This window comes from Python bivittatus, unplaced genomic scaffold (assembly GCF_059951505.1).
Source record: "Python bivittatus isolate LINGU-HERP-01145 unplaced genomic scaffold, Pbiv_v1 ctg000700_np1212, whole genome shotgun sequence".
Taxonomy (NCBI): domain Eukaryota; kingdom Metazoa; phylum Chordata; class Lepidosauria; order Squamata; family Pythonidae; genus Python; species Python bivittatus.
The window spans coordinates 71,262,875-71,288,004 of NW_028277098.1; the positions used below are offsets into that span (position 1 = coordinate 71,262,875).

General features: G+C 38.7%; 1 protein-coding gene across 8 annotated transcripts in view; it reads right to left on the reverse strand.

The window, feature by feature from the left end:
* NAV1 (neuron navigator 1) overlaps nucleotides 1-25,130 on the reverse strand; it is a 297,342-nt gene that overhangs the window by 71,170 nt on the left and 201,042 nt on the right. Inside the window, exon 1 of one of the 8 annotated variants that reach the window (XM_025170887.2) lies at nucleotides 11,644-11,762. The exons of the other annotated variants lie outside the window; for them this stretch is intronic. Coding sequence (XP_025026655.1) covers nucleotides 11,644-11,711 — 68 coding nt within the window. The 5' untranslated portion in view covers nucleotides 11,712-11,762. Of the gene's footprint in view, nucleotides 1-11,643; nucleotides 11,763-25,130 lie in introns of those variants that run through there. 8 annotated transcript variants of the gene reach the window in all.

Here is a 25,130-nt window from a genome sequence, read left to right on the forward strand (position 1 = left end):
ATAATTTGGCATCTCTAGGTCTCCAAACTGATCCAAGGAGTGTAATGCAAGGCCTTTTCTCTGAGACCCAACTAAGAGCAGAAAGGGAAAATGGGTGGGGAGATAAAAGATTAGGCCAACCATGGGGTGGATAAGACAAAGGATTGGCAGTCATTTATTTAGAGAGATGGCTAATGGATCTCTAATTTCTGTTCTTTACAAATACCTTCAAAGAATGAAGGCTCCTCTTTTTACTCTGCTGTAGTCTGTACTAAAGGAAATCTATGTATCATCTCCAGCAGCTGAAAACATTCAGACTAAGATGACATCTCATCTCTGTAAGGGGCTGAAATTCATTAGAGCTCGCAGTAGTTATGCCTGGCCTTAAGCCATAAATAGCTGTGGTTTGTGCTTAAACTCTATCTAAATTGACTCATTGATGCTCCTGAACATAACAATATTGAGAAATTTTGTTTTAAGCACCACATCAAATTCTGAAGGGTTGCATACAAGGTACTGAATTGAGAAGCAACAAAAGGTTTGGCAGGTTGAAAGTAAGAGGTACTAACTAGGATTCTAAAGACAGATATGGCTCTTAACAAGCACCCAAGTTATTTTGGCAACTCATCATGGAATACAAAACTCCTCCTTTTCTTTCTTGCTTGCACCCTTCCCTTGACCTCACAATCACTCCAATGAGGGGGAGTCAGCCGTCTGCTCATTACATGTCTGTGGTTTGAAGCAGTTCTGAATAAGCCAAGCTAATCTAGCCAGCAAATCCCATGGCGGCAAGGGGAGAGGAACCTTATGGGAAAAAAAAATTGTGGGTGAGAGCAAGCGAAGAGGTACTGCACTTCTCAAAATGTGAGAACTAATTTCCTGAGTGGCAAGAGCTCCAAAGATTAACCTCCTGTTGCTGCAAGGAGTCTATGTTTAGACATGGTGAATTGTTAGGTCTTTGGCAAAACCTCTCCAGCTCTTAACTCCCTAAAGCTTTCTACAATTTGCATAAACATGCAGGATTTGATACAGTTTTCAGTTAACAAAAAAACAAAGCAAAGCAAAACAACAAAATCCCGAAGCTTCTTTCACAGAAAGGGGAAAATAGTAAAAATTGCATATACACACAGAAGTAAGACTTTATAGGTGGCTCGGGACATTTTATCAATATGACCATCTATTGTACTTGTGTATTATTCTCCTCTTCTTAGCTATCAGGTCATGTGGATGGGAAATGCAGACTCAGGGGCATCACATTTTATTTAATATGACCAGAAGGATTTCTTTTTCCTGTTCTGAGTGAATCCAGATGGCTCAGGAATTAGAAAAAGCAAGACTTTATATGTGGCCCTGTATCTTTCCTTATGTTAATCCTAAATACAATTCTCATGGCAGCTTAACCCCACCTCCCCAAAAAGGACAATATTACAGTCCATGTAAGTCTAGAACAGATCAAATCTGTTTTTAATTTAATTTAATTTATCTTAAAAATATACCCTACCCCTCAATATTTCTAGTCCATGGACAGCTAACAAAGTAATAATAATAAACTGAAAAAAGAACGCCAACATAAAACATATTTTAACAGCAGATAACGGAGAGTAAAAACAGCAACAGAAAATAAATTAAACATCTATTTTAAATGGCCAGAAAAAATAAAATCCTAGCATCAAATATAAAGAAGACAAAAGAGCAAGCTCCAGAGAAGATTTGCTGAGTACAATACAAAAGATGAAATGTCTCAAGTGAAAAGTTAACATATATTTTCCTTGCAAAAATTTCATGGTGGGGATTGCACTTATTCAAGATTTGCAAGGTAGCCAAAGGATCTTCTATCTTTCTTTAACTTTACAAAAGCACAGCATCCTTACAGTGGCATTGGGTATGTCAAAGAGCAGAGGCCTTTTCTTTCACACTTCTTAAACAGGCATGGCACAAAAATTTGCCGGGCCTGAAATCTGCTTCCACAAACAAATTGTTACATGGAGCACTCCTACTTTGATCAGTTCACCTAATAGACAGGACTGCATGTGACCTTTGGAGACCAAGCTGTGTAAGGATTTAAAGACTGAGTTCATATACTGTGTGAAGCTATTTTTAACCATGGTTTATAAAAGATTCACAATTTAAGCCAACATCATGATTTACAAAATACAATGGTTGGATTAACATATTACAATAAACCCAAACCAAGAAACATTATGGATTAGCATAAAGTATGAATGCAGAACTGAACTGTGCTGTGCAACAGTAGTTAGATCTGAAAGTTACCAAAAGACGTGTAACAGGCCAAATTATGTCCATCCAGGAGCATCTATTAGAATCTATGATGACAACACAATTTTCATGACATCATTCACAAATGACACAAATTTGTAATTTGCATTAGTTCTGCAGACCCACGTAAGATAAGAAATTCATTTACAACTATTGTTACAAAGCTCCAGATACTTTTTCTCCCCTTTTCCTTTTCATTTCAGAAGAAAAGGAGAGAATCTACAGCGCTGCCTGGCTTCAAACACACTGATCCTTAACAAGGACCAACTGGGGGAAAGCATTGACTCAATTTCTTGACCACTATAGCTAATGGTAACAACCACCTCTCTCAGGGTCCCCATCCAGACAGACCATAAAAGAGCACCAATCTTGGAGCCAACTCTGGTTACATGTATGATAGAGGAAACTAAGGAACTTCAAGAAGCCACTCCTGTTTCTTTCCTCCAATTCTTTTTTCATAACAAACACACATATATTCAAGACAAACAAAGTAACACTCTGGCCATATGTTCAAGAGGAGTTTTAGCCTTCATTTGTTGCAAGGAAATAAGAACATACTCTTTTCCCAAGCATTTTGGTGTCCTGGGGGCACATTTTTAATGAACAGAGAACAAATTCTGTGGTTAAAAAAAAACTCATTTTTTTTAAAAAAATAACTACACTGGATAGTTTCTTTCTAGGAAAGTCAATATGAGTTGCAACTGTTCTTCAAATAGCCTGTCATTATAATAACCAAATGGCAAATAGAGTTTCTGTACTTTATAATTGTCTGCAGAAGAAGAAATCCTTCCAGAAATGTAATATATGGTAGGGGTCTTGGTCATGAAAAGATTTGGAAGGAGGGAATCAATGCTACCAATCATTCTGGGGGGGAAAATCATATGAACAGGCAAAGCTGGTGTTGTTTCAGTTACATATAGGCCGTTTTCAAAATCCTTTTGCTTAAGTAATAGAAAAATATTTCATTTATTGATATCATTATGTATCAATAAGATACTGGTATTACAATATCAGAGTAAGAACAAAACATACATACATTATATTAAATAGAGAGGCTGTACATATACACACTTTGGCAACAAGGCTCCATCCCAAATCAAAACAAATGATACCTCTTTGATTTTTGCTTGTTTTTTGGTTTCCATGTAGCTCAGGGCAAAAGATATGGCTTCACGTAACCAAATCAATTAAAACGCAGACCTAGGAAAACTTTACAGAGGCACAGGATTCCCCGGCTTCAAAATTAGGAACTCCCATTCATGCTGAAAAAGCAGACTGTTCTTTGAACTCTTTCAAGATCAATTTTAAATGGAAGGGGAAAAAAGTATCTGTCACTTGACTTGAACTAGTCCGTACCGTTTAAGGTACCAAATCTGGTATAGGTTATATACTATATTATCTGCACAAAATGTGACATGGCTAATCCTTGGATGCAATACATCTACCAATTGCATCACACACAAAGGAATCAGTACATATTGTCTGACAGATCTTGAAATGATGGGTCATTCATTGTTAAGTCTGTGCAAAACATCTTCCAATCACAAAATGTTCTGGTGTTTCCTGGAATGTGATTTTCTCCTACTGATCCGGGGTGATCTGGGGATGGTTGCCTTTCGGTACAGGTAGAAGTTTGTGATTTTTAGGTATCGCTGTTGGGTTAAAACCTCTCACCTTTGAAGTTTCTAGCAGAATCAAAACAACTGTTTTGTAGCACTTGAAAGTTAACAGATTTCTTGTAACTTTTCTGAGTGGGGAAAAAAGCCCATTTCAGATGCACAGAGTAATTGGCAACTGATGAATGAATGTATATATGTTTGTGTGTATTAGATACACATGTAAACATGGATTTACAAGAAGAAATACAAAAGAATAGTCATAGACTAAGACAATCATTGTACATCTTGGTGATTTCACAAAAGTTTGAAGGTAATATGAATACAGCTGCTTGCATAACATGAAACAATGAAGGAAAATAAAACATCACTTGCTCTGACTTTATACAACCATTGTTAGTCAATCAGGAGCTTCCATGCACTACAATGCACTTCATATGCACAAGTGAACACCCCAATGGAGGCAAAAATTATGCTTACACGTATGACCTATCATATTCAATCTACTTTTGAGATAAGATATACAGTGTGTTTTGCTAGGTCACAGATAGCAATGTTCTCGATTTCTCAAGGGGGAAAAAGCAAGACAGATTGATTTAGATCAATGAATTTCAATTTGCTAATAAAAGGAACTGGCAATTGATTTAAATCAAGTTTCCAATTTTCTAATTAAGGTATTTCCTTAACAAGCATGTATACTGGTTCATTGTTATAACAACGATGATTTATTTGCAATTAAACACACTTTAATGTTACATAGAAAAATGATCTCTGGTCATATAACTTATATGCCTTCTACACAATAGAATGCATATTTGCTCAAACACTTGGTCGTGCATTTAAGAATTTTGTTAGGTTTTCTTCATACAGCCCAAGGACACAAAGCAAAATCACCTTCTTAAAATTGGTGCCCAAATCCTTGCTGAAAAAAAGAATGGATAAGAAACATGATATTTCATGGCACAGAAAATAAAAATGTTTGACTAAGTCTTGTGCCTTAACCACTATACCAAACTGTCTTGAAGTCATTTTAAAAATGGTTTATTCTGTTTATGTCAAAGTGTTTAAATACAATTAATTTTATTTAATTTGAAGCTTGTTTTTCTAGGTGATCATTTCTACTGCATACTGTGGAAAGGAGAATTCTATGTCACCAAGAAAACAACTCAAAATTACTGAAATGCTAGATTGTGGCATGTAATGTAGAATTACTTTCAGGTACAACCTGAAACTTCAAGGTTCATAAGTGGCCCCCTAAGATTGCCACAAGTTTTTGTTGTAATTTTCATATGACAGAAGAGAAATTGCAAAATAACGAAATAACTTTATTGTGGTCATTAACCAGCCCAAGGGAATTGGTATTCAAATATCTAAAACTAAATTGACAATATCATGGTAATTAGGAAAGGTACATACAAAGAAAGAATTTTGGCTAAAAGACAATATTAAATAAAAAAATCCTAAGATACTTACTCAGGCTATACATGTGTGACAAAAGAGAAACCAGATTAAAATTAGCAATCCGGGTACTATAAACTTTAAAATAGCAACATAAAATACAAATGCAAAAAAAAAAAAAAAAGTAGATAAAACAATAAAATTATCCAAAATGGATCTGAGGATTATAAACTTCTCTTACAGACCCCTGTCAAATTTGAGAATATAGTATAATAGCTGACATGGCATGTACACACCAAAGCATAAACACCCTCAAGCAGTTAGAACATAACCAATGGTTAACGCTGAGTCTGGGCCATTTCTGTCTATCCATACTCAGGCAGGTTCAGTTGCTCTTAATTATTCTTTCCTTTGCATGCCGTCACACAAAACCTGGCAACCTTGTGTGTTATTTCAGGGTTGATGTCAGAAAGTAGAAATTGCTTATGCTGTTGATTGGTGAATCCTGTTTTGCTGGTCAGGAATGGGGTAATTAGAGCATTTTGAGGTTCTGTATAAAACTGGCCATACAGAAGAAGATGTTTGATAGTTCAGTAGAAAAAGATACCATTATCCATTATGAGTATGTCCCTGTCTCGAGTCACAGGGACATACTCATAACAGATATGGTATCTTTTTCTATCTTCCAGCCACAAGTGCTGATGGGAGAGCATTTCATCGGGCTAAGGTGAAGGTCCTTCTCTGACTCAGGATGTTAAGCTATGTGAGATACATAGCTGGTGCCAGAGTGTACCTCAGGCTATCTGTCACAGGAAGCCAAGTGGTATTACCAGCATCCGTCTGAAGGCCTATGTCGAACAAATGTTGCTTAAGTGTGGCCCTTGCTTGCTCACAGCCCAAAAAATAATAAGTAAGAGGAGGAAAGTTCTAGGAGAGACAGCTTGTTGTAAACTGCTTGTTTCTACCCACTTTGAAATCTGTCTTCTAATGTCAGTGAAACTAAGCCTATAGAGAAAAGTGTCCACTTCAGCCAGTAGTGTAACACAGCTTGCCATATTCTAGGCTCCACTCTTACCATTCCAGCCAATGCACAGTAAACCATTGGGGACGCAGTAAGGAACTTTTAAAATTGCTGTTAAAAATTTAGATCGAACAAGTTCCAGTGGTGCAAGGTTGGGAGGTGGTCCAAGTTGTGCACCATATAGTAATTGAGCTAGGGGCGTGGCCTAAAAGAGCTTAGTGGCTGCAGGTTGACCTCCTCTGGAATGATGAAATCTAAAAATAGCTGCTGCAATCCTATGAGCATTTTGTGAAGCAGAGTTAGCATGGGCCCTTTTATTTCCATTAGCCTGAAAAATTACCCCCAGGTGTTGAAAATATTGCACTTGTTCCATGGCATGATTGTTAATAATCCAGAAGTGCTTTCTGGGTCCAAAAGAGAATAATATTAAATACATGAGTGGAGAGTAACCAGATTAATGATATTTAATTTTAATTAAATGTAAGTATAATCATATCAAATTGAGTTCTTCAACTCTTTCCCACTATTTTTTGGACACTAGCTGTACCATAATGCTCAAAGACCAAATGCAGCCCTGGAAAAAGTTGTATACCCCTGCCTTGCTAGGTTACTATTTGGGCTAGAACAGTGTTTCTCAACCTCAGCAAATTTAGGATGTGCGGACTTCAACTCCCAGCATGCTTGCTGGGGAATTCTGGGAGTTGATGTCCACACATCTTAAAGCTGCTGAGGTTGAGAAATACTGGGCTAGAATAACAGGAATTATTAACTACTGGCTCCAGCTTGTCTTGGCATTAAGATGGCAATTGTTTAGAACAGAATTGAAAATTAGTGTTGGGCAAAGTCCTTGGACATGCTTGATATTTCCAAGAGTTCTTAAAGAAACCTGGAAGAGTTTCCAACAATTGTCCTCCAGTTTGCAATGAAGCATGAGCCAGAAGGAATTTCCACTTTCCACCGTACCCTGCCTATTCTTCTCATCATTTTTACCATCACCTTCCTATTCTTCTCAGAGAGGACAGACTATTGATAAGAAAGCTTCACAACAGAAATATTGTTATTCAGATAGGCTCTCCATTTCCATAGCATTTTCAATACTTCCAAAGTGACTTCTGCATTTTTTTGGGCATTCATGGAAGCTCCATGCAAAGGCCAAACTAGATGAACTTTGATACAACCCCTCCTCTCTTTCACAGAGAAAATCTGTTCAACAAGGCCAGAAAAAGGAAGTGCTATTGTGAGATAAGTGAATTTAGTGACACTATTTACGGCTAGAAGGCCTTTTAACTGAAATAGCTGGAATAAGCTTGCTAAAGGCTTTGTAAAGGACAAGGGGCTTTTAATCCAACAATAATGAATATTATTAATCAATAGGCAAGCCAGGCTTACATGGAGCCTAACCAATGAAGCCTGAAGTGAATGTGAGTGAAAAAGAAAGCAAATTTTCCAGGGAGGAAAGCTATGTAGCCAGGACAATAGAATAACCTGGGCTCAAGAAGAGTGTATATAACCATGGTCTTTGGGTTACATGATGATCATTCCTGTCTTCTCACATGCATAATATAGGTAGTCCTCATTTAGCAACCACAATTGGGATCAGCAACTCAGTCGGTAAGTGAAGTGGTTGCTAAGTGAAACCACAACTGTGTTATGATCTTACTTCAGCTTTCTTTTGCTTTACAAACCTGCAAAGGTTATAAATGCAAGGATTGGTCGTAAAGTTACTTTTTCATCACTGTCGTAACTATGCATGGTTGCTAAATGAGACAGTCACTAAAGGAGGACTCCCTGTACTTCTGAAGCCCATCAAGCATTATTTGTAGTCTTTCATTTTTTCTCAGTTCTGTCTAAGAAATACCAGCTGCTGGTACTTCCAATAACAGCTGCTGACTTTCTGATACTCAGCAATCCATTTATTTTATCTTTTCCTGTGATGAACTTCCACACATCAATTTGAAATAATCTCTTCTGATTTCAGTGCAGCTCAGGGTATGTATGCTTAGCTACTAATTTCCAAACTCTGTTGGAAACTCTCTACAATTATTTATCAGTGACCAAAAAAATATTGGGAAACACCCGGAATCTTTGGTGCTTGGACATAATTTTCTGAATGCTTAGGCCACAGTATCTGCGCTGTGGACCAATTCAAAGCAATTCACTCCAGAGGGCACTCAAATACCAGCAGGCGGTATGTATTATGGCCGAAATTCTCACACACCGCAGAGGAAATGACTTCTTTATGTCCCTCAGTCTTTCCAACTGCTTTTTCAATAAATCAATAGACTCCGTCCTGCCCCACCTCATCCCTCAGGATACCAGGGTCTCTGGAATTAAAACATTTAAACTGAAGCTGGAGATAAACCCCTTGACAGGAATTAGGGATGCACGCATTCACAACCCTAAACCAGGGATCATACAGCTATCATTTTATAGAATTGCTACTTTTTTTTCTAATAGAACAAATATTATATTCATAACCAAGAGTAAATCAATCGGTAACTCCTTTGCTCCCATTCCAGTATCACACAGCTGTTCAATTCCTGTTCATGATGGAGATAAAAAAAAAAAGGAGAGAACTTTCAGAGAGAAAACTACTTTATCTTTTTGCCCAGAAATAAGGTTCTTCTCTGCATCTCTAATTATAGGATTACATGCCAATGAACACAGATTCTTCAACAGCTATTATCTTCAAGAGCAAAAATGCAATATGTAAAACCAGTACATCTGTGATTGTCAGATACAAAAAACAAACAAGAGGAGGTTAGCCATGCTGTGTTGAGGATTCTTGTACACCATTCTTGAGGTAGATTGATTCAATATGGAAATGCTTATGTACTTATTCACTCAGAAGTACTGAAGGCACAATTTTGGCTGGTTCAGCAAATCTCTTGGCAATGGCCATGCTTAAAGATAATTGGGTATAAAGCATAATGCTGTTTAAGACAAAATTTAAGCCACAAAGCATCAGTCCAAGAATCATTCTTTTAAACACAGTCCATAGGTCTTTTTCCCAGCCCCACTACCAAACATTGTCATTGAGACAGCTAGAGACCAAACTACATATCTACACGCAGAGCATATGCACTTGGTATTCAAGGACAGCCTCTCCAGTGTCATGAAGAATTGGGTGTTAATACACACACCTTAGCCTAGCTATGGAGATTACTCTCTCTCAACCAAATCTATTTCAGAGATGTTAGGTGGCTAAAAGGCCCTCTAAGACTACTTTCAGAAAGAAGGCTCAGAATTATCAACCAAAAAAGCATGATGCAATTATTCCATCTTCCTTTTCCTTAATAGACGAGGGCAAGAGAGAGAGAGATGAGGGAAAATATAAGAAGAGAACAATTCAGCTCAGTGCTAATTACTCAAAAAAGTTCAATTTCTGTGAGTAAAAAAAAAAATTAAAATTAAAACAAAAATTCATGAGGTTGTTCCAGAAGACCATCAGTTCTCTTTCTTAAAAGGAAACCTACGTCAAAGATTTCCAGTCTGTATCCATTTTCCACTCCTTCCTATAAGTTCTCATTTCCTTGTGGAAAGAAAAAGATTGTAACTATTTAGCAGACCAAGAATGGCTATAATCAGAACAGAGTAGTTTCACTGCCTTTCAGAATGGAATGCAACTACACATTCAATCTGAAAAAAACATGGACATCTGGCTGTAAGATTCTCATAGAGACCAGTAAGTATTTCAAGACAGAAATGTGTTACTTACACAGCCATTGTCCAAAACAAAGTTACGTTATGGTTATTATTAAAAAAAAAAAAAGTCATATTGTGACAGAGGAAAAACAACCATTTAAAAATTGGAGCCCAATATGCAACCTCCCTCCCCTTATAGATGGTTCTCCGGTTTCTGGGCAATATTATGATGCACTTTTGGGATCCAAGCTATGAGACTAAACAGAACATTTAAAGATTCAACTGAGGCGTAAGGTCCTTTTGTTTTCAGTGAATCAGTGCTAAGTAAGCAAGAGACACAAATGACTCTTCAGATCTGCAGCAGAATCTTTAAGGAGTGAATTTCCCTTAAAGCAAGGATGCTCTGTAATGTCCCTTCTTGCCAAGCTTACTGCTTCCTTTCCATTTCACTGGAGAGAATGTTCACAGGCACCAGACAGCAAAACCTCTGGAAAGCCACCTTTGAACCAAGCTGCAATTCCATCTGTAACCTATTTCAGACAGGATATTGCCTTTCCTCTCACTACAAGGCTCCCAGGCCATCCATCCATGAATGTCGCTTGGCTCACATCTGCTCTGCTACTCCTAAGTGCTGGCTTTGGCTCCTTGCAAGCCAAGACAGTCTCACCCGAGCACGTGCTCCAGAGGCTGCTCCCCACAAATTCAAACTGTCCAAGTCCCACCTATTCCTTCCTCACGGCCTCCGCCCCTTCCTTCACTCCCCTTTCTGAAAGATCACATTTCACAGAGGATGGGCTGCAGGGAGACACCAGGCAGGCACATTTCAAATCAAAACACACACAAAAAGAAAGGGAGGAAGTACAGCCAGGTGGCCTAAAGGAGAGAGCGAGCGAGAGAGACTACAGGCTCCCCAACGGTCCACTAACACTGCAAGGAACAGAAGAGAATGCAATGGAGGAAAACAGGGCTGTGTGAATCGGCTGCAGCTCTCTCTTGCATGGCTCTCTGCTGATCAAATGCCCTGAGCCTCCCCAGCTGCCCCTTCCCCATCTCTGTGTGTGCTGGTGTCATTCTCAGACCACAGCCAGTCTCTGCACATGGCATGCTGCAGCTGAGTACATTTTGTAAAAAGCAGAGAAAAAGAAATCACAGTCATTCTGAGCAATAACATTTTCTTTCTCTACATTTTCTCTTTTTGGCTGAACATTTCAGATAATGTTTAAATTATTTTCCTTTAGGCTTTCTTGAATTAGTAAGGGGCAAATAGGTTTTCTTGAATCAGCAATAAGAAGGAAATCACTCCCTTTGTAGCTTTTTTCACCCAACTTTGAGAGAGATGGAAAGGGTTGGAGAATATCTTCTTGAAATTTAAGTTTGCAGTATACACGCCCAACAAGCTAAGGCTTCGAAATGGTTTGCATTGCATTTGAGTGAGCCAGGAGCCCCCACCCCAGCCACCAAATCCTGTCATTGTTCCTTCTTGAACACGACTCAGGCAAAGCCCCCCTCATTCCAGATCACACCAGCCGATGGGATGGGTGAGGATTTTTAGCACATTATACTTCACTGTCAGAGCAGGGCACAGCTGGCGGAGACACCAAGATACCAGCGGATGCATCACCAGTCTGTTTCTTTTACAAGGCTTCTGGACCTTCCCACACCAAAGCAACTCCGATCCACCAAGACCCACCTGCATCCCTTCCTTACCTGCTGGGTCTGGCAAAGTGTACGGTCCGGAGTGTCCTCCCTGATCTTTGCAACGGAGCATGGAGCATTTTCTCAAGTTCTCTCTATACACTCAGAGGAAATCTTCCACACGAGCTCCCTGCTACTGGCACAACCTCCCAGAAAGCAGCCACATGAAGCAAGGAAGGCGGAGAAGAAATTAGACCCTTCCTTTGGTACCTCCTTCGCCATCCCCTTGCTCCCTTGCTTTCCCTCTGATGGCTCCTGACAGCTATGCTTAAAGCTGTAGTGCACTATTTCCCTACATCACTGACTCTTGTCCCCTCTGCTTTGCAGTGCTGCCTCTTTAACACCCACTGCAGGTATAACAGACAAAGGGCTGTTTGGGTTTCTCCTTTTAGCACAAGCTGCAGCACAAAATTGCAAGCCTCTCTGAGGAAATAAAACCAGTTCCCTAGCAGTGGGGGGTAATACATGCAGTACCTTAATTCCATTAACCCCTTGGGGCACTGATAACCCTTTTGTACCCCTGCACACTAAGCTCCCAGCAAAACCTTCATGCTGGCAACAGGCAGGATGTCTTTGTTCTACAGCACGCTCGTTCTTCCCTGGCTGCCTGATGCTGCACTGGATCTTTCTTCAGTTAACTGTAAGCATGCAGTCAGTTTTACACTTTGCTACCCAAAATGAGCACAGTTTGGGAGGAAAAGATAAAGAGACTTTCTGCATTTAAGTCCAGCAAATTCTTCCCTACTTTGAAATACATCAGCCTCTTCCATTTTGACCTAAGTTGATGTCAATTCAGCAAATCAGTTTTAATTTCAGATAACAGCTATTAACGGACCAGACCGATGTAGCTTGGTAAGGAAACGTTCTGATTCACCCAGACAATCATTTATGATAATAGAACTGAGGAGATCTATCTATTTAGTATTAAATCCTAAAGAACAAGTTTGCATGGATTCAACTTGATAGTTAGTGGTATCTGTCACAAAAGCCCTGGATTTTAGGGGGTTACTTTGGATAAGAGAATAATAAATGTCACATATAAACACTGGTACTGGATTGTCAACTAGAAAGACAAAGTGTTCCAGTTGGGTTTACACACTGAAATAATCCATGGCTTACATTTTGTTTAATAAACCACAATGGTAGAAATAAACTATCATGATTGGGTTAAAATGACAAGCAAAGCCAAAATCAAGCAACATTAAATTTAACATAATCTGCAAACCTAGAAAAAATCTTGAGTTGGTAACCCTAAAGCAAGCCATTATTTTTAGAGCCTTAACTTGTTCAGCTTTAATTTGGGATACCTTGCTAGTTTGTTGCAGCCAGGCAACAGAAAGCTTTGTGACACATTAGAGAATAATACACTTATTAGAGCATAAGCTTCCATGGGCTATAATCCATGAGATGTCAACCTGGCATCATGGAAGTGTGTTGGCCTATGATTCCTATCAAGTCAATAGCTATGACACTAGGGATGATGGGGAAGAGTTATTTATATGAAGTGCTGGGGCAGATTTATCAGTTTTTGTCACTTTCTAAAAATGCACTGAGGAAAATTGTGCTTTGCATCTCAATTTGCTGAGAGGAGGAGGCGATATAAAATGCAATATTTAAAAAGGAAAAAGGACTATCCAAATTTAAAGCAGTCCAACATCATCATCTTCTATATTTGTGATACTGAATTGAAGTTTGCCTTTGTTTTAATTTTGCACAAGATACACTCCCTCCCCTGTGTGGATTTCCCTCTGCTTGTTGTTCTGTTAGAAATGCAGAAGGCAAGGTGCAGATAAGGAGGACTGCCTGCAAACTCACACCCTTAGCACTCTATAGCCCTCAGACATAAACCTGCAAAGCCCCTAACAGGCAGGTATCTGCAGCACTGCCAAGGTCTCTCCAAGAATGGCAACAGCCTGATGATTTCTTGCTGACATTGCTTTATCGTCTAATCTAGTGCCCTGTTTGGGGCTTCAACTGCTGAATCAGAAGGCCATGGTAAAGTCAGTCACACCTGCATTACATCATCAAGTCGTTCTAACTCAGGAACACTTCAGGTGATAGGGAGGCAATTGCAAGCTAAGACATGCTTAGGAACAATCAAGGCAGAATCCTGGCAAGAAGAAGAAGACACACAGAAGCTGCTGCCATGCTTGGTACTAAGGGTATCTGAGATCATTAAGCCATATTCACTGCACTTCAAGGTCATAATTCTTCTCTAAGGCTAATCAATGTCTTAAATGTTGATGAAGATAGTTTATGGTGACTTTTCAAATGTCACCTTTATCAAGGACAGCATACAGCCTTGGATCAAAACTGGAAGATTTTTTACTCTAATCTCAAGATGCGCAACAGGAAAGACAGAAATGCTTCTAAAGGCAGCTTTTGCTCAAGGAGTTTGATTTCCAAACTTCTTCTCTAATAGCCCTGACAACTGGTGCATAATTATGGCAGTAAAAGCAATTAACAATCAGCCCTATCGCTGTTCAAGTCATATGAATACCTTGTCAATTTTAAGGCAAGCAGAATTGAGCTTCCTTTTAAATGCAGAATATTGGCATAATTAAAAATAAAACTACTAATATATTGTGTGGAGTCCTTAAAATAATTTAATCTAATAAAAGCAATGGATTGTTTCCAGCATATGTTTAAGACTGCAGCTCACTGCAGTAATCCAGAGCAGTGATTTTTATTATTTTTAAAAATATTTTTAGTACAGGTCATTGGCTGTACCTAACCAACCTTGACTGATCTCAGAAAAACTGAGGAAGATGGGAGCTAGTTAGTATTTTGATGGAAGACCATCAGGAAATACAGAGCTGCAGGGTAACCTGCCAATTCAGTACAAATCCCAGGGGGAAAACCCCCCACTTTTTTTTAGATTTTTTTATCCTGCCTTTATTATTTTTATAAGGCGGCAAACATACCTCTTATGCCTTCCTCCTCCTATTTTCCCCATGAGGTGAATTGGGCTGAGAGAGTGTGACTGGCCCAAAGTCACCCAGCTGGCTTTCATGCCTATTCTTCCATATTGTTCCATACACTTCCATATTGTTCCCAAGAAAACGACATGAAAGTATTTACAAAGTCATTTTAGAGCTGAACTTGTTCAAAGTCGGGCTACAAAAGTCCAGATATCTACCAGACCACAAGAGAGTTAGAAGAGTTAGATTGTTCTGCAACTTTCTGCTTTCATCTAATAGTTGCAAGATAGTTGCAGCCCAGATCAGGAAGTTCTAACTCAAAGGACCAGCGGGATCAGCAGCAACACTCACCATAGTTTAAAAACATTATTTCACTTATGTACAGATAGTCCCCAGTTTAAGAACGAGTTCTATTGCCAAAGTCTGTCCTTAAGTCGAATTTGTTTGTAAGCCGGAACAGTATTATTGTGTAATACTGTATAAGTAGTATTGCGTAATGAACTCGAACCATTGTGTATTTAACTTGAATCATTGCATTTTTAAATCGAATTTTGCTACAACAGATTCTGTTCTTAACTATGGGTCATCTGTAACCCAGGCGTTCTTAACCCAGGGACTACCTGCATATCAATGCAAAATATGTACTGTCTTTGTCTTATGGATATGTTTTATTTATTTATTTATTTATTTATTTATTTATTTATTTTATTTGTTTAAATTTATTGGCCGCCCAACTCCGATGGATTCTGGGAGGTATGAAAAATTCCAAAGAGTTTAGCTCCATGGCTGATACTGAAGTGTTTTTTTTAAAAAACCCTATTATCCAGTTACTGGCTAAGTTAACAGAGTATATATGCATAAGTTTGCATTAATGTGCTATATGTAATCTGGGGGATAGCTCCATTTCATTAAATGTGCAGTATTACTTGATCATAATTTATGTGCTTAAATATATCAGGCAAGCTAAATCATTTATATTACATGGCTATGCATATACCATGACATATCTATAGCAGTGGAAGTTATTTTAATACATTAGCTTTCTCCTTGCTTTGCATCTTCCCATATATGTTCAGCTCTCACCAATTACAAAAAGAACTAACTCCACCCCCATTGAAGGATCTATGTCTTTAGTAATTTAGTAAAGTAGAAAGATTTCTAGCTCCTGTGCAAATCTTTCCTGCTTTGACTTCTCCCAACAGTTGTGTATTATTGACTTTGTAGAAAAAACACATCATGAGCAAAGCTGAAAGAGCATAGTCCCCATGGATTTGGAATTGCTTCCTTAAGCTTTCCTTTACCTTGGTGTGGTCTTTTTATCTACTCCCTTGTCAAGGAACCTTCAGTTTATATCTTGTTTATTCCTCTATCTAGGAAAACTATAAAACTGGGAAGAATAGATTCTATTCCTTTTTCTAGACGCAGTACTGCATATATAAGCATACATGGAAATGTTAGTACAGTGCTTATATGTGTAAGCATATAAATACATGTGTGCGTTGGCTATTGTTGCCAAGTTGTGCTGATTAGCTATGCTATAGCTAATTAAGTATTAATTTAATTTCATTATGTAAAATTTTTCTATCCCACTTTTGTACCAAAAAGAAATCAAAGGAACTAACAAAAATTACTAAAAAAAAAACAAAAACCCAGAAAATACAAAGTCAGACTATAAAACAACAATTTAAAGAATCAGACCACTGTAAGAAAATCACTAGATTAAACCACCAAGAACAATGGAGAAAAGTCAGGTTTTCACCTTAAGGATAGAAAGTACCTTTAATGAATGCAGATAGGCTTTGGGGAGCACAGAATTCCTCAATATGGGAATGATCACTGAAAAGGATCACTTCTACTACGATTCTGTACCTTGGAGCACAACCAGTTCTTTCCATGAAAAATGGCTAAGAAGCTAATACTAACAAGGATCATATTAAGCAATGCAATTAAGGAAGAAATGAAAGCTGATCAGAGGAACCACAAATAAGGTACCACAGAAGTGCAGGCCATCTCTCACTGTGCGTATAGTGATTAAAAGCGCTATCTATTATTTAGCCTCCTTGTGTGCTGCTCAGTTCTACTACTCCCCTGAGTCAACTGCCTGCCTTATAAATCAGTAAGCTAGAAGAAGCCCATCTTCCCCACCCCTCCCTTACTCCTCTGACTGGCTTTTGTTTAAGTCAGCCAGTTTAAGTCTCCTACTTGCATCCTTTTCTTCAGCTCTCTAACCAATATTTGGGAGAGTTATAGAAAGAGGCTCTTAAATCCTATCAGACAGAGGACTGACCTTCTCCAGACTTCTGGAACTGCCATTCCACTGTACCCAGACTTTTTCCTCCTTTTGCAAGGACAGAACATGATTGCAGGAATGTCAGCTCCCTCGCTGTGTCTTAGCTGACCCCAAGGTACCTGATTTCTGGAATCTAAACAGGGAAATCCTATGTGTACATAGCTAAAGTAACAATATTCATTTCAAGGCAAGACTGCAGCTGAAGGTATTGTGGTAGAAAACTGTATAGCCCAAAGTGTCTGTATTTTTCACTGAAAATGTTATTTATACATAAAAGGGCAGATACTACTCTGGTACAGGGGTATGCGCTCCTCAGGGATTGCCAGGGACTCTACCCCACCTGATTTTAATTTTTGGTCCCATGATTTTCATTTTAAAAAAGAACAAAAACAGTAATTAATCCCATTATGATCCTTATTTCTAAGAATGAGCCTTGAATCTAGATAGACCCAGAAAATAAAAATGCTAGGTGGCTGCAGCCCAGTGCCTTGTTTGAAGTGTGCTCACCTACTTGGGGTAGCAGAGTGCACGGGGGTGGGGTTATAAGGAATGGCTGGATAATGGCTCAATAATCTTTTGGGAAATGTGCTTGTGATCGGATATATCACCATGATAGCCATTTTATGAGAATGCCAAGACATACTCCAGTGTTGTCCAAACTTGGCCACTTTAAGATGAGTGGACTTCAACTCCCAGAATTCCCCAGCCAGCATGGTTGGGAGTTGAAGTCCACTCATCTTAAAGTGGCCAAGTTTGGACAACACTGACATACTCTCAAAATTCAAAAGATCAGCGAAAGATTACTCATTACTGGTATAGCATTGGCGTATGCAACCCACACTCTGCTCCAATCTGAGGCCCACAGAGCACCCAGAGATTGTGGTAAAGTTGCATTGATAAGGTTTAATGCATCCACTTCCTCCAGACCCCACCCATGTCATCTTTGGGAGCATATCAGTGTACAGGGGTGGCTTTAAAGTAAGTCTGAGTAGGTGCCAAAGTTTAGGGGGCGCCAATACCGACCCTCCTTCTGAATCATTCGGAAAATGAAAATCTTCTCATGGGTCAATGTGGCCCAGGGGTGCCAGATATCCTTGAACCAGCACTGTCAGTATATGCACGTGAGCATGCAGTCTCCAAATCACAAAAGTTTGCCCAACTCTGTTCTAAATTAAATGAACTCTAAATGAGACAGTTCATAATATTCTTTTCTGTTATTTAAAATAGTTGAAGAAGTAGAGGAGAAAGAGGAGGAAATTATCATGTATTGGCAACAGGTGCTACTAACAATTAAGTACTGAGGCAAAACTTGAACAATTTTTTTTCAGTTGGAACTATACCCATATATTATTCTAATCTTCCTCTTCGTCCCATTTCAGCATCTTCTTTTGCATGAATGGCCTTGAAATTTAGCTAATCACTGTCAAGCAATTGAAGGTTCTTTGTGGAAAGTTGATCTGCCCAGTGGTACTTCTATATCCCAATCCATTAACCAGAATAGCTACTACCACCCAGTTAAACAGACTTTCCCACAATCACTACAGGAGATTAGACTTGCTGGGCTACCAATAAGTATGTACTAGGTACTATACTATTCTCCGCATTATGCCCAGCAAATGATGAAGGCTGGCATAAATATGTGGTGGTTGCAGGTGAATATATTTGCATCACACAAATCATGTTATCACTAGCAAAATTATGAATCAGAAGTATACACGGCTTGGCACTTGTCATACCCAAACACTGTTTCAGCCAGCCTCTACTTATCTGATATAAACTTTGTGTGTTTTCATGAGGGAGGAGAAACCCTTTTATCATTCTTTGGCCATTTTCATTTATAAACAAGATAGCCAAGTGATATCAAGGAGTAAATTATCAATGCTAATATGCTGCTTAAGGATAAACCAAACAATTACCTAGTAGATTGACTGATTGTGAAGATCTCCCAATTAAATTATTATATCTGAAAGGCTGAAAGACAGGATCAATTTTAGCAGAATGAAGAAAGCCTTGGAAAGCCACTTTTCTCCCACAAAAATTGGCATGAAGAAGATAACGTCTGTGGATATGCAGGAGGAAGGCAGGGCTGACTTATGCAGTTCTGATGCTGCCAGGGAAGTGAGGCAACAGCTGCTAGGAGAATGTGGCATGCTTAAAGCAAACACCTGCTCTCTTTGGGGTTCCCACACACCATCACTATCCACAGCCTTGACAGAACTGAGGCCTGTAGAATGTAGCCTTGATGAAAAGACATTCCACCTCTTTGAGAGTACGATTAAAACTAGAATGCAAAAACAAACTATGCTGTTTTATGTTCATGCATCAGTTGGAATATTATCTACATTGCACTAAAACTTGTCTAGACAATTCACTGTATGAAAAGTCACGTGTGCAACACTTCCAAGTCATGTTATCACGCTTCACCCATCTCCTCAGAAACTAACTTGGTTGAAAATGATTACAGACCCTTTCTTAAGCCTTTTTTTTTTTTTTTACATACTTTAGTTCATGCAGTGGCATGCTTCCCATAACATGTAAGTGAAAAGTAAAAATATGACCATATTAAATTCTTATATATCTATCAAATTAAATATACATAAGGTCTTAATTAAAAACAAAAGGGATAGAACTCGGGGAAACAAAAGGGTTCATTTATTTTCATTCAAAAATTGCTGTGGGAGGAGAAAGAAACAAAGGGAGGGGCTAAGAGAAGATGGGAGTTTCTTGTTGGGCATCTGCCTCTGAATTAGGAGAAGTGCGGCGGAAGCAAATGGAATTATGGTCCTACAGTTATCCGGTAGAAGAAGAACAGCATTTTTAAAAACACGTATAAGGGGCTGATTCAGTCAACTGGTACATGTAGGTTAGAGGTGGTACAAGTTTTGATTAAAAATAAACGTGACTGCATTTACAGCTGTCTCATTCTTTCCTCTAAGCTCTCTGTTGCAAATGATCTTAAATTCTGGCAGCAGGATAAACAACTAGCAAACTGTGGATGCAATGCTCCTTAGTTTTATGTTGAGAAAGTTGCTAAATTTCTTGGACTCTATACCAAACCATGAAATCTGCAGGTCAACATTGCAGCTGCTAGAGAACAGAATAAAGCAGGGCTATGAATCATGCATTAACACCCAAATCACTGCAACTGACTTTGAGAAGTAAGGATCAAGTAAATCCTCTTTCTCTCTTGAGAGTATACGGTACATCATTTGAGGCACATTCCTCTCCCCTCATTTAGTCACTTACCCTCATACACTCAAATACCGGTCTTTCTTATGGCCAAATCTAAGCACATTATAAATATTATGTTGGACTATGAGCAAGCCACAGTATAGTAGATTAACTTTAATGCCACTCCATATATCTTAATCCTTGACATTAACAAAGGGACCTTCTCAATGGCGGGGAATTGAATTTGTTAATGCTTTAATCATGTGAAGCATGGCAAGAAATAAACTAATTGCTAATGAAGTACATGCAGAGATGGAAGTCTTTCTTAAAAAATTATGCTAGAAAAAAACAAAATTGGAAAGTTTTTTTTTCCTCTTTAGGCATTCATAATCAATCTAGACAACTTTCCTCATGATTTCACTTCTGTCTAATTAGATAAAAAATAATTATCTCCATAAGCCAATATTTCCATCTGTCAGAATGGCAAATGTCAGAAAAAGAGATGCTGGCTACTACTATCATAATTCTGTCAAGTTCTTAATCCCATTTAGAAGTCATTGTGAGGACCTGCTATGCTAAAGCTCTGCATTTGTTTTCCTCCTCAAGGAGCTACCCTACTTTGGCTGCAGGAAAAATACCCATGTCTAAGCTGGAGCCAGGAATTCCCTGTCGGAGCTCAGGCAGCCAACAAGAGTCATTGGGAATCTGTCAGCATTTAACTGATTAAAAATTACGCCCTTACCAATGTCAAGCAGGTGACATAGCACACTGCTACATTCTTGGCCTTGAAGCAAAAGGCTACTCTTGCTCCAGCCTGCTGTGAGTAGGACATTATAAGGACCACAGCTCTGTATTGGCATCTCCTGTGAAACTGTCTTGTAGTATGTAATCGGAAAACCTCCTGCTTATAGGCCAGGATTGCTACAACCTCTCAGCACTAGGCAAGACGAACCAATGATTGATTTAAACAGTCACCTATTTAAATAGACCGTAGCTTGTTGAATAATCACCAGTTGGCTGGGTTCACATGATGCTAATATTATTTAGAAATCAGACAACACACTAAGTTGGATACGTTCAGACAACACACTAAGCCAAAATCAAATAAATCAAATTATGCCTTGATCTGCTGCATTAACCCGACCAATATTATCTCTGTCTCTATCTCTATCTCTGTCCCTATCTCTGTTTGGTTGTGGCCTACAATTACAATCAGCTTTGACAAAATTGATTTTAGAAGTCAAACCATAAGCTTTCTTTGTTGTGCTATTATAGCGCCAATGAAGTATTAGGATAAATAAAAAAGGTCCTCTTCTGTTATCATTCCAAGATGCTTAGGACCCTGTATAGGATGCCCCTGTCTTTTTTTATTTACAAAAGCACCCTATGACATTGATGAAGCTGAGAGATAGCAATTGGGTCCAGAGATCTTAATCTCTCCGTGGAGATCTGAAATGGACTCTTCTCCGTTTAAACTTTACTACAACCGTTTCAATTAATGGTGCATTCTAAATATATAAAAAGCAAATGCTCTAAATGTCCAACTGGAATAGCTACGTCATCAGTTATTATGTGGGCCAGAATGAAGTTGGAAGTATTTAGATGAGAATAATAATCATAACCATAATAACTACCAGAATTATACTGACCTCTCATCTCTCACAACTTGCAGCAATTCAGCTCTCAACCTAGATGGACAGCTTTCCAAAAAGCCTTCCTAATCCAGGAGGTGCTGTTAGTCACCCGAACTTTCCTGACTGCAGTGTCTAAGTTTGACATTACCTTTTTTTTCTCATTGTGCTGAGCACCTAGAGCTCATCTGTGGTCCACAAACATGCAATGCCCAGGATACTCAGCAAAGTTCTCTATTCTGTTACTTTGCCAAGGAGTCTGGTAATAGTGGGATCGTTTCCTGGCACAGCCCTCAAGCAACCAAGGGGAGGTGCAAGCAATCCCAGTCACCCTCTGGGGGAGATGGGCGGCACATTAAATAAATAATAAATAAATAAATAAATAAATAATGGTTTTTGCAAACAATTTACTCAATTGCACAAATGACATCACTATCAAATCACAACCGTGTGCTCTGGCTCTGAATGCATCTAAATTAAATCTCAGAGGTCCACTCACATTCACTGTCCACAGAGCAATACCTTGGTGGATGGTAAGGAGGCTTAATGCATTCAGGAATGAAAGAACCCATAACTAATACACTGTTAATCACAGTAACACAGAGTTATTTCTTCAGTTTATTCAGGGCACAGAACCAAAAAGGAAAATGACTTATATAAGATCAGAACATGGAGACATGCCATCGTACTGACTATCCTATGGACCTGGGCATGAACTTATAATCCTTTGAAACATATTAGCACACTTCTATTCATCTTTTTAAAATTATTTCTTGCTTATTGCAGGCCTTTCCAGCTGGGTCAGAGCCTAAAGCATGGGTGTATATCTGGGACCATTTCCTGCGACTCTGGGCAGATCTGTGTTAGATGGATGGCTCCCAGTAGAGTCTTTAGGCTGGTATAATTCATAGGAGTTTTAAAGATCTCTGGCTATGGTTCAGTCATTCCTGACCTAAGGTTTTGAGTGTCAGAGCCAATCAGCTTTCTCAGATCAGATTCTCCAAATAAGTTTCCATTAAACATTAAAACAACAACAACAAGAAGGCTAAAATATGAGACTCTCCTCACTCTTAATACAAACAGATGCACACAAACTTTTTAATATTTGTATTAGACTAAGCCTCCTCATAAATTCACTTGACAGAACAACATCCCTTGCTTCGTGTCTTGTGTGTGTGTCCTATGAAAACACTGATTTTTAGGGAGCTTACTATTACTGTTATTATTGTTGTTTTCAGCTGGCACTGTTCATATTGTATGTCTATATTTGGAAATGGTCTATGGCAGTGAAAGTGGCTCTAGATGGACAGCTCTTAGTTCTATCGATCAAAAGCATTCTGCAAGCATTTTATCTTTTTCTCTCATTTGATTAGTAGGGATGGAAAAGGACAAAAGACAGAATAACTGGTGGGAAAACATAAGAAAAATGGAAGAACATATGGATTAGATTCTTCTCTAAAATTCCTGGAAGAGGCAGAGAATAGAACAAATAGAATAAAAGTCATAGAATAAAATTAAAATTAAAATAAAATAAAAAATAAAAAGTCATAGAATAAAAGTCATAGAATAAAAGTCTCATTTGAAAGCACCACAAGACAAAGGGCTAGCTTAAAGTACATCCACTAAAACTCCTGAATACATTTATCCTGCACCGAATAGGCCTACCTGTAAAGGAAAAGAGTGGAAAATTCAATGACCATGTTCTGTGTTTATAGAATTTCCAGGTGAGCACTCAATAACTTTAATTGCCTTTCATTTAAGCTTAATACTATTTCTGGCTGATCCAGGCCTATCAAAAAGGCAGAGAGTAAACAAGAACATTCCTTATCCTTTCCAAGCATAATAAGTGCCAACCATAGCCAGCCTGCAACACCCAGTTTGCCATTCAATCTTGATTTCTCTCCAGCAAATTTGGCCTGTGTAGCAGGAAAATAGAGACTGATATATAAAGCGCTTGCCAGCCAAATGGCTCAGTTAGTGATCTCATTTCAGTGAAAAAACTGGAGGTTCAGAAGGAAATTGCACTGAAATATAACAAATAAAAGGAATGAAATGACCTATGGCATTTTGCAGATGCATACACATTCTGTTTAAAGCTATCTCTTTCCCAAGCACTAAAAATCCAATACACACATCCTTCTATAGCACCATGCTTCTACACCATAGCATAGTAACAATGCTATGCTATCAGCACATAACACCTGCATTTTGGGGCCTATATTACTTACCAGTTTCTGGCTGCAACTCAAAGTTCTGGTCCTGATCTATAAAGCTTTACATGGCTTGGTGCCTAGGAACCTGCAGGTCTGCCTTCCCACTGGCCCATCCAGTATGATCTTCCCAGAAGAAGCTGGGAATTTGTATCAATAACAGACACTACATATGTAGATTGGTAGTTATCAGACCTCCCCAACTATAATATACTGTATTTTTCCGACTATAAGACGATACTTTTTTCTAAAATCCTTACCCTAAAAATTGAAGGGCATCTTATTCAAGGAAGTCAGCCGAGAATCGTGCGGTTGCAAAACTGCCCATACTTTGTTTCTGCAGAAAGGCTTCTTCCTATTGCTAGCCTCCAATCACGAGTGAAATAGCTTGTCTCCCAGACTTCCTCCTATCACGGGCCTGATGTAACTGATGTCAGCTGATGCTGAACAAACCAATTAGAGGAAGGCTGTTTGCAGAGACAAGCTATCGGCAGTTTCACTCGTGCTTGAATGTAATCAGTTATGCAAAAGAGTCTGGAAATAGAGCTGCAGAGAGACGGTTTGGACCTCCTCCCACCGAGTGTATCAGGTAAATGGTAACTAATTACTAAATAAAAATGTGTTCTGCACTATCTTTAAAATATTGATTTCTTAATTTTGGGTTGGAAAAGTGGGGGTCGTCTTGTACATGGGGGCATCTTATTGTCGTAAAAATACGGTATGTGGAAATAAATTTTCTGCCTCATGTTCATAGATCTCCCTACGCTGCTGAACAATCCCTGTAACTCTGCATTAGATATTATACCATTCCAGAAGAACAGACACATTCTTTTTTCTTTGAGAAACTGTAGTTATGAAACCTAGATACTGCTCCTATATAATTTCTTTCATTTAGGTTGAGCTATGCAGAATGGAGGAACCTGCAATAATAAAAATCATACATTTCATTTCATCTACATCTGCAGAAGCATAGGAAATACAATTACAGGCTATTTGGGAAAAGCCTATTGTCACATCACCAAATTAAGGCATCCCAATCTGGGTAGTGGGTAATGCCAAGGACATGACTGAACATCCTTCATCCTGTCCATCTGACCCAGACCAATTTCTCCAGACTGTTGAGAGTATGACAGCTGGCTTGGCTGCAACAGTTAATTATTCACTGAAATAATTAATTCAGCAACAACATGGCCACAACTTTCTATTCTCCCCTGAAAAATATTACATTTCTCTTAGAGAAGAGTCTGGGTCATCAGTGCCTTGAGCATTATTGGGC